This window comes from Esox lucius, chromosome 1, assembly GCF_011004845.1.
Source record: "Esox lucius isolate fEsoLuc1 chromosome 1, fEsoLuc1.pri, whole genome shotgun sequence".
NCBI lineage: Eukaryota > Metazoa > Chordata > Actinopteri > Esociformes > Esocidae > Esox > Esox lucius.
In genome coordinates this window covers 20,651,073-20,661,850 of record NC_047569.1, presented here as the reverse complement: position 1 = coordinate 20,661,850, position 10,778 = coordinate 20,651,073, and the positions used below count along the sequence as shown (strand labels likewise).

At 38.4% G+C, this 10,778-nt stretch overlaps 1 protein-coding gene across 1 annotated transcript; it reads left to right on the top strand.

Moving 5' to 3' along the window:
• The first annotated feature begins 236 nt into the window (after nucleotides 1-236).
• On the top strand, nucleotides 237-6,582 carry LOC105005794 (zona pellucida-like domain-containing protein 1). Its single transcript, XM_010863979.3, has 11 exons — nucleotides 237-260; nucleotides 577-690; nucleotides 2,459-2,679; nucleotides 2,826-3,007; nucleotides 3,179-3,251; nucleotides 3,415-3,512; nucleotides 3,920-4,000; nucleotides 4,240-4,411; nucleotides 4,648-4,747; nucleotides 5,443-5,472; nucleotides 5,710-6,582. The coding sequence occupies exons 2-11, from the start codon at nucleotides 585-587 to the stop codon at nucleotides 5,883-5,885; spliced, it is 1,239 nt and encodes a 412-aa protein (XP_010862281.1). The 5' UTR covers nucleotides 237-260; nucleotides 577-584; the 3' UTR covers nucleotides 5,886-6,582.
• The last annotated feature ends 4,196 nt before the right edge of the window (nucleotides 6,583-10,778 follow it).

Sequence of the window (10,778 nt, the reverse complement as noted above, 5' to 3'; positions counted from 1 at the left end):
AAGCCCGCTCAGGTTTCAAGGTGCTGTGAAAAGGTTTGTCCAGGTCTATTCAGCTCTTCCCATGTTCCGCTGGGAAGCGTTTGAAAAAAAAGCGTTTCCATAATAAGTCCTCGTTTCATTCTGCCGCTGTGTGTGTACACATAAGCACTCACACACCCGGGCACACACATTCTGTGGAGAGAGCTGACCTGTCCATTCAGTTGCTTGTTGCAGCCGAAACCACATGGAGCATCGATGAGTTGGCCAGTACACATTTTAGGGTAAGATGGGCACTGGCCCCGAACAAGGTGCTCAGAAAATGTGAGGAAAAGGATAAAAAGGGAGAGTTTTTAAAATAGGGGACTTGTTACAGTAGTCGTGGGACTAGAAGACAGGTGTATAATGCATTCTGGAAAGTGAAAGAACCAGTTCAAGAGGGTTCATGGTAAAAGAAACCAGATCAAGAAGAGGTCAATATGATAGAAGTTGGATGTTTTTAAGAGATTTGATTAGTTACAGGTCAACTAATGTAACATCCTAGCAATTCAAGCGTGATAAATAGTTAAGAATTGAAGTTGTGTGAACCTCCTTCTCCAGGTGTTAAGATGGAGCGTGTGTGTCTGATCCTCCTGCTGATGAGTAAAGCCAATCCAGTTCTGGCACAGTTCAATGGATACAATTGTGATGCCAACTACCACAGCAGGTTTCCTGGTGAGTATGACAGTCATTTAATTTCTAAAACCACTGTAGTTACATATTTTGAGTGCTGGTATCAGGCTGGCATTTTTACCAGTAACTTTCAATATCTTCCTGACATCAGAATTCACCACAGTTTGGGCTATTCACTAATAGTGACAATCAGGGTAGTCTTGGGAACGCAGATGTATCCAAAGTTTTTATTCTGTGATGCACACAAGCTTCTGAAGAGCCAATTAAACTTGCAGCTGTCTTCAGTTGTTTGTTTGTGGGTCTTTCTGCCTGAAGTTTTAACTTCAGCACCTGAAATGCATGCTTGATCAGCTTGAGATCAGGTGATTGGCACGGACATTGCAGAATATTCCACCTTAAAAAGTCCTGGGTTGCTTTTGCAGTATGTTTTGGGTTATTGTCCATCTGTAGTGAAGTGCTGTCCAGTCAACTTTCAATCAAATTCAGCTAGATTTGCCTGAATCTGAGCAGACAATATATCCCTTTACGCTTCAGAATTAATCCTGCTGCTTCTGTCTTCTGTCACATTATCAATAAACACTAGTGACCCAGTGCCATTGGAAGCCATGTATGCCCATGCCATCACACTGCCTCCACCATGTTTTTCAGATGATGTGGTATGCTTCAGATCATGAGCCGTTCCAAGCCTTCTCCATACTTTTTTCTTCATCTGTCCAAAGAATGCTGTTCTAGAACTGGGCTGGCTTTTTTTAGATGTTTTTTGGCTAAGTTGTATCTGGACTTTCTATTCTTGAGGCTTATGAATGGTTTGCACCTTGTGGTGAACCCTCTTTATTCGATCTTGTGAAGTCTTCTCATCATGGTAGACTTGGATAATGATATGCCTACCTCCTGGAGAGTGTTCTTCACTTGGCTGGAGGTTGTGAAGGGGTTTTTCTTTACCATGGAAAGGATCCTATGATCATCCACCACTGTTGTCTTCTGTGGACGTCCAGGCCTTTTTGTGTTGCAGAGCTCACCAGTGTGTTATTTTTTCTCAGAATGTACCAAATTGTTGATTTGGCCACTCCTAATCTTCCTGCTATCTCTATGATGGATTTATTTTTCAGCCAAAGGATGGTCTGTTTCACTTGCATAGAGAGCTCATTTGACAGCATGTTGTGGTATCACAGCAACAGCTTCAAAATGTGAATGCCACACCTGGAATCAACGCCAGAACTTTTACCTACTTAATTGATGAAGAAATAACAAAGTAATAGCCCACACCTGTCCTTGAAACAGCTTTTGAGTCAATTGTCCAATTACTTTTGATCCTTTGAAAAAGAGGGGGCTACATATTAAAGAGCTGTAATTCCTGAACACTTCCTCCAATCTGAATGTGAATACCCTCAATTAAAGATGAGATTAAAACTGCACTTTAAACCCATATTGATTATTTAACTGTAACTTGAATATATTTTGGTAAACAGACAAAATAACAAAACTTGTGGCAGTGTCCATATATTCTCTGACCTAACTGTATTTCTACAGGACAGTAAAGGCCCATTTGTATGTAATTTCAAATAGTTATTAAGTATGTTTTTCAAATACTTACAGAAGTCTTAACACAAAAAATGAAACAGATAAATGATCCATCTTATGTTGACTGTAAAGTAATTCCATACATTATCTTAGTACCAACTGCAAAGGAAAGAAAATACTTTGAGGGTCATATGGCGAGACAGAGATAAATCCCGTCTTCTTCCCAAATTCATTTCAAGGGACATTTAATAGTACATTACAACTCACTTCTTTAATCTCCTCTCTCTAGCTGAGCGGGACATAAGCGTGTACTGCGGGGTTCAGACTATTACCCTGAAGATTAACTTCTGCCCTGTGCTGTTTTCCGGTTACACCATTGCCGACCTCGCACTCAACGGTCGTCATGGCGATACCCACTGCAGAGGCTTTGTCAATAATGACACGTTCCCCACAGCAGTACTGTTCAGCATTAGCCTCAGCACACTGGAGGCCTGTGGCAACAGTCTGGTGGTAACGAAAACCCCTTGAAATAAACACTTTTACATTAGTACCAAACCAACAGGATCTAAGGTTTTTATTGTAAGATCTTGTCTTGATTGAGGCTATGCTAGGTGTTGGGCTGGACTTTGTAGTTACGACATTGTCACTATTTTCAGGTGACAACAGCCTACGGGCCTAATGCCTATGGGAACATGTCACTGGTGCAGATTGGAAATATCTCTGGGTACATCGACACTCCAGACCCACCAGCCATAATCAGCTATCTGCCCGGCCTGCTCTACAAATTCAGCTGCAGCTACCCCCTGGAATATCTGGTCAACAACTCCCAGCTGGCATCGTAAGCACCAGCAATTTCAAAATGCTTAATAAAATGCTTGGCATAATTTGACATTTGCGAGATGAAATTGAGATAGTCAGGACAGTCGTCAGTTTAATATTCAGTGCAATCTTTGTTAGCAAAACTATAGAAAAGTATGTTTAACTGTCCACAATGCTTTTAACCTTCTAGATCATCAGCTGCAATATCAGTGAAGGACAGTAATGGAACCTTTGTGAGCACATTGAGTTTGATCCTTTACAATGTGAGTGTACAACATCAGGACTTTATTATAAGACCCTTACAAAGTAACAATTCAATGTCAGATATTATCTATCATACATGGCCATTAAAATATAAATTACAATACATTTTTATTAGTTTAAAGTAGATATAAAATATGAATGGCTAAACTCATTTTTACACAGGACTCAACCTATTACCAACAACTCTCTATCCCAATGGCTGGACTGGCTTTGAAAACCAGAGTTTTTGCTGCAGTAAAAGCAACAAACCTGGACAAACGGTATGAAACCAATTGAATTTTGCATACAAAAAAAATATTTTGCCTATTATCCATAATATAGAAGGGAACCGGATTTGAGAAGCTCAGTGATTTCCAGCTTGATATGAACATAAAAGCTATGTGGCCTCGTACATTTCTTGGACAATTCAACTGATATCAGTGACGTGGAACTGCACTGTATGTAGAACCTGGCCATGAACAGTATTATGTCATCCACAATAAATAAAAAACGTTTCTCTATGCCAACTATTAACTCAGTTCTACCTTCTGTTTTATTCCTCTGTTGCTGGCCTCTGCGACTGTGTGAAGGCGCCGGCGGAGGCACTGAGAATGTCTGACCTGCCTGTTGTATAGTGTGGTCAGATCTTTATCCAGAATCTGCCCCATAACGTTTTGTCTTCCTCCAGATGGAATATCTTAATGGACTACTGTTACACCACTCCCTCTGGGAATCCCAACGATGAACTGCGCTACGACCTTTTCTTTGGGTAATCACGCTTTTTCTCAAATGTTGCCAGGATAAATAACAAAAGTGCCCATTACCCCATTCACCCCCAACCACTTATCATAGGAGCCCTTACAATGGGTTCTCATGGTGAATGGTAGGACGTTTTTCTCATTGGGCAAGTGAAAAGGTCTAAACGTTTCAGTAATTTCAGTGTATTGTGTGTTTGTGTGTGCGTGTCCGGGCATGCTTGCATGTGTGCGTGATGCTCTTTGCAAACAGGTGCTACAAAGATCCACAAACTACTGTATTTGAGAATGGAAAGAGTCAGATGGGCCGTTTTGCCTTTGAAGTGTTCCGTTTTGTCAAGCACAGACACCAGAAGATGTCCACTGTGTTTCTGCACTGTGTCACCAAGCTGTGTCGGGTGGATGACTGTGTCTTGCTGATGCCGGTAAGTATCAGGATGGACATTTCACACTGTGTTAGACGATGTGTTTAATATAAGCACAGTTGAATGATTGAACCTAAGTGAAAGAATACATTTACCATCTTTCTTGACTTCTGATCCATCTGAAGCTTGTCATAGTAGATCAGTATCACCACAGCACTTCTCACTATTTCGTTTTGAAAAGATTGTCATATAAAGGGATATCTTTCTGTGATTTTATATTGATATATTATTGGCAGATCTGTGGTCGTCGGCGTAGACGGGACACAGAGAGCCTGGAGTCTAGGCCGTTGTCAGGGGATGCCATCATCACTGCTGGACCCATCATCACCAGAAGTGGTACGCAGTACACCTCTTCATCCATAAGCACTTTGACCTCCATAACTGTTGGGGCAGCAAAATCTTTTTATTTCTTGTGGCTCAATAATAAATAGGTTTGGATTTGAAATCAAACAACTACCTGTACCATAAAGATTAAATATAGGTATAGGTTCTCAGGAATCATTTCCAGTTATTTATGTATGGGTTTATTATTTATGTATGGGTTTCACCTGAATTTGCATGATTGAAAGACCAGATGGAATGTTTTATTATGGATTAAAAAAATATATACCTCTCCATATCTGACAAATTTTTGTATTCAACTTTCAGACTGAAAGTCTCTGAAAGAATCTGGCGATTGTCAACAATGTCCCTGAATGCTAAACCCTTAAAGAGATCATTATTTTCAATATTTTTTGAAACACTGTTTTGCAACATAGTGATTTTGTTGACTGTATAATATTAAGCACATCATATAATGCATACATTGTTTAAGTATTTGCATTGCAAGTCTTACGGTTGCTTTATAAATGATTTTTTTTTTCTGAATAAAAACAAAACAAAATGCTAACAGAATTAGTCCTGGCACATTTAAATATTGTTTGTTACTAGAGCTTATGAAAACGTTTTTAAAATGTCTTGAATTCAACTTACTAGAATCTGCTGATTTCCTGTAGGAAAGCATCAATAATATGTTTTTTGTTTCTTTACAGATGAAACTCCAATGAATAACTCACAGCTCGGTAAGCTCTCTCTCTCTTAGTCACTGTTTATTCAATGCCAGAGCTAATAATTAATTTGCAAATCCAATGGCTTGAAAAGACAATATGAGACCTGTCCCTGTGGAATTACAGAGCAACCGATGATAGTCCTAAAGATCCCCTCCAGCATCTGAAGCATAACAAAATGTTACTTTTTAACTTTAAAAGAAGTGAGTATTTGTATCAGCCAATAATTACTTTTTTTGTGTGGAAATCTAGCTGCATCGAGTGGCCCCTCCCTGTCGTTGAACCCAGTGACCAGTGCTCTTTTGTCAGGTGTGGTCATACTGGGCGTATTCAGTCTGGGTTTCTTCCTGCTCTCGATTCGTCTCCTCTATAGGCCCCGCCTCACTACAGCCACACCCTCAGAAGCATGGAACCCTGGCTTCAAATAAATCTCTTGAGCGTGCATGTTTGGTCTGCCTCCTTCTCTCTTTTTTCTTTCTGTAATTCCCTAAACTCTCTCTCTCTCCCTTGCTCCATCTCTCTCGCTAAATGTAACATTACCTACAATATGTATTTGCTGAGTAGATAAAATAAACAGGTGAAATGGTGTATTGTAGGTAAGTCCCACCCTAGAATTTGGGGCAATGGATGGCTGCACACCAATAGATAGCCTCAGTCCTCAAGTTTCCAGCCAACTTTGTGGATAAAATACACTCTCATAAGGTAGTGCACTTAAATGCTACTTCTTTGCTCATGTTTAATGTCTCAAATACAAAAATGAAAATCAATATGTTTCTATCACATGTTTAACTCTTCTAATAATCTTGTTACAAAAATATTTTAAAAGTTTTTGTCCAACTCTGGTCATGCGGTTGCACTCTACATTGCCAAGAACTCTCAAATAGAGTGTAGGTAGGCTTCCTTAGGGCAGGACTGTCAGCAGACTAAAACACTTCAATCGGGGCTGATCGGGTGGGGTAGCATTGGTGCTCAGCTGTAGTTTTTACTACAAGCTCATTTTGTTCACTTTCAGCACCCTGTGGAGTTGCTTGTAGCCAAATTGAATCTGTAACCTAATAAAATACATGTATTTCAAAGTCGTAGTGATAAGAACATAGGCATAATCAATGCTTGCATGACTCCTTGTTTACCTTTATATGATGGTTATTCTATAATATTTGCACATCAAGGTATTTCCACAGCAATTTTTTGCATACAGAAATCATAGACACAAAATGATGTATTAGTTCAAAATGATGAAATAATATTCTAATGGCAACAATAAGACTAAACATAATAACAATATTTTACAGCAATTTGTGTTTTAGTTAAACATACAGTAAATGTCGTTATGTCATCACTTTCATTAAATCAGTGGATGTAAACATGATTAGTGTTTGCCAGCTCAGCTTGTTTGTTAGCTTAGTCAAGGGGCAATTGTTATGAACATACTATAAGGCAAATAAAGTGACAATAAATAACAGTGATATAAACCATAAATTCTAGGATTAGAGTGAGTTTTAATAAAACAAGTAATTGGTTTATTATCTGCATATTTTATAACAATGCTAATAGGTTAAACCATACAGGGGCACTTGTATTGCGAACTGCGACCTGTATTTTCTATAATATATCTCCAGCTTCCATGGATGTGTATAAGTCTCAAAGGTACTTTAATCCGGCAGCTGTAACAATCACAGTCATGACTTTGAACTGTCACACACTCACTCATGTATATACTCAGTATGTATTGAGACTGTAAATAGTTATTTTTCCCTTTGTGTCTAGTGGAACACGTCCAATAACAATGTTACTGTTTTCCTGTGCGTTTTTTTTTTTACCCAATTGATAACACAGAGGGCGAAAATACATCTGCCAAACATAGGCACAAAGTGTGTATTATACTTTTGTAAGATCTAGTATGAAGAGCCTTTGCACATTGACAGGATGTATTGCAGATGTATTCAGAATGTACTACGTTTCTACGTTGTTTCTACATTTTCAAATGTCAACAGAAGATGTGTGTGCACTTCTTGGGAAGTGTATTGTGTTTTTTTACAGTTCATGTGTAATACATCTCATGCAGACTAGCATGTCAAGTTCATTTACTATCAGTCAAATACCTCAGTGTCTGCTTGGCACAAATCAGTTACAGTAAATAAATAATGGGTCAAATTAATTACCCTGACACCCATTGAAGTCTGTTACTGTCTTCTACAGAGGCCAATTTTATTTTAGATTCTACCTATTTTAACCCAAGACGATGTAGGTCCAAGTGTAGTCCTAATATTTGATGAATGAGTGATTTATCTTTAAACATTTTAGATCATAATGAATGGTTACACACCGTTTAATTATACATTAGTATTAAATCCTGACTTTGTAGTAGTCCATATAACTTGAATGCTTGTGAATGGGTTTGATATCAATCCAAAATGTCCCGATGATTGACTTGCTAAAGTTAGGATTGAAGCCTTTTATGAATAATTTGTGAAAGATGCCTCCCCTTTCTAGGGAAATTGCTAATGAACCTTGCTTGTATGGAACGATAAAAAAGAGAACATAATCCATATACTGTAATTGCTTTATGTATTATGCGTTGAAAGTTATAATCATGTCAATAAGAGTAAGATGTGGTGGGTTTAAATAAAACGTTACATATCAGTTGCCTGGTGATATTATTTGCTGGCCTTGTAATTTGTCCGTAAACATCAGTCCACTTGTTAATACTGAAACTGGGCCTTATGTCAAACTTTAATCAAATTCAATCAAACCTGATTGTGTCTTTTACCCATGGTTCTAAAAAATGTTTTTGCTAAAAGCACCAATAGCAATTTTCACAATAAGTGTCCTGGAAGTTTCAATAAAAAATACATCATGCCTTTGGCTATTTTTCGACTGTATTTCAGAAATTGCATTCAATTATTTGATGATTGGTATGCATTCATATCTGATTCTAGAAAGGTGTAGCGGTCTTTCTGCTGCATCTATCCGATAAACATATATCGCTACAGCATGAGTTTGAGGCATGGGCAGTGTTAGGTTAGAGCATGATGCTTTCACCATCATATTTCATAGTAGGGATGGTTTATTTTCAAGCATGGGCCATTTTTGGTTTGTGCCACACAAAGCGCTTTGAAGTTTGGCCAAAAACCACAAATTCCTTTTCCCAAATCGGAGCTTGTTCACTCTTGTGCTTTTTGGCAAACCCCAGACATGCTTTCAGATTGTATTTTGTCATCCTCCCATATGGCATGTGTAATGCAGAACTATTGATATGGTTGACTGGAGTACCATTACTACAGTACACTCCCAGCCCTGAACTCTGCAGCTGGATTCCCTGATTTGGCCCCCTTCTGATTTGAGCGCTGCGTTTTGACAGATGGCCTTTGCTTGGCAGTGCCTGGGCGAGATGATACAGCTTCCACTTCCTGATTATTGATCTAACTGTGCTCACTGGGATATCAAGACACATGGATATTATTTTGCACCCTTTTTCCAATCTGTGTATATTTATTACATTATCTTTTACTTGAATAGAATGCTCTTTGGTTGTCATTTTCCTTCATATTCTTGTCATGACCAATGATCCTTCAACAGTGTTTTTTATCAGGAACATGTGACGGCGACTTTAAAGGTTCACAGGTGGAGGCCAACGGTAAGGTAAGTGTGGTCCTCATTAGTGACATTTCTTTCATCTGTGTCAGCTAGGAGCTTTCAAAGCACCAGGGAGGAATGCTAATACAGGCAGCATATTCACATTTTTCTAACAAATATCTCCCAACATAAAACCAGTGATTTGTCTCTTGTTTTAAAATAAATCACTGATGTAGCTTTTGATTTAAAATAAAATGTATAATGACATACTTTTCATATATCAAGCTTGATCAAATTTTGCTTACTTTGAGTAGAGTTTTCTGATTCAACGTATCATTTAAATACGGCCAGTTGATTTTGCAAAGATTTCTGACATATAGCAGACTTCCAAATTCAGATGAATTCACTCAAAAAGCTTTGGTCTTTTAACCTATAATTTTATGTCAAACAAGTGAAATACAAGTTTGAATTTGTTCTATATTTGGGCATTTATCTGAAACAAGATACCGTATTGCTTTTCAAACAACATTTTTTCATTTTGCTCAACTCTTCAAAATGTCACCCAACAAATAATAATGCTGATTAAACAGTTAGTGAAGTTGGCTTTTTTACAGAGTAAAATGTTAAACAGTGTGCATGTTGACTCTATAGAAACTGTAGGAAATTGCCAAATGAATTGTTTCCAGGGCAAAATGTAATCTGGTAATTGCAAAATGTACATATTCTTACTTAAAAGAATTGGCTGTACTCTATATGTACAAACACTGTATGTTAATATTACGCCATTTATATTTTACCATTTAATTTTCAATATAGTTTTACATTTCCAGTCCTCACATGGAATGCCAGTTTATTTGGAATAACCTTTACCTTATGAAGTGGTTAACATTCATGACAGGAAGGAATGTGTGTCAAGTTGCTACCTTTCCCCTTTATGTACCCTCTGGTGGCAGCCAAGGTGAATTTTGTTAATCAAACATTACTCAAACTCAGCAGCCGAAAATTAGTGACATGCTGATATTCGTTGAGAGCTGCTCTATCTGTCCATCCGTCAAGGTCAGAAATCTGGGTGTCATTTTTGACTTCCCTCTCTCCTTTGAGCTCCATGTCAAGCCCATCACCAAATCAGCCTTCTTTCATCTCCGTAACATCTCCCGACACTGCCCTGGTACCAAAGACCCTCGTACACACTTTCACAGCATTACGTTTGGATTACTGCAGTGGGGTACTGTGTGGCTCCGTTATGGTCAAAACCCACATCACTCCCACATTGTACAACATTCACTGGTTCCCTCTCAAGTTCCGCATCAGTTACAAGATCCTGCTCCTCACCTACAAGACCAAACCATGACTTTGTCACCTTTTACCTGACCAACATCCTTCACATACACACCCCCTCTCGTAGATTCCATTGCCACCTTTAAAAACAGACTTAAAACTGACTTGTTCATGCTGCCTTTTCCCTCTATGTAGCTTAAACCTCAGTTATCGTCAGTGGTGCTTCATAGTTTTGTTATCTTTTCTTTACTTGATTCCTGGTTGTTCTTGTTTTGTGTTTTAGTTTTTTTGCTGCATTGTCTCCTTGGATTTCTTGAGGGGTGCTTGAAGTCTTATTACTATTTATTGCTATGGCAGTTCCTATTGTGATTGTTATGGTTGCTCTACTGATCCTGCAACCATCTACCACAAACTTGAAAGAGGAAGCCAACACATCCTAGACCATTGCCCTTTAGTGTTAAAAGAGA

Coding starts and splice junctions, on each gene's coding strand:
- LOC105005794 (XM_010863979.3), top strand. CDS start 585: ATGGAGCGTGTGTGTCTGATCCTCCTGCTGATGAGTAAAGCCAATCCA. Junction 691..2,458: donor CTACCACAGCAGGTTTCCTG/GTGAGTATGACA, acceptor TCCTCTCTCTAG/CTGAGCGGGACATAAGCGTG. Junction 4,412..4,647: donor ACTGTGTCTTGCTGATGCCG/GTAAGTATCAGG, acceptor TATTATTGGCAG/ATCTGTGGTCGTCGGCGTAG.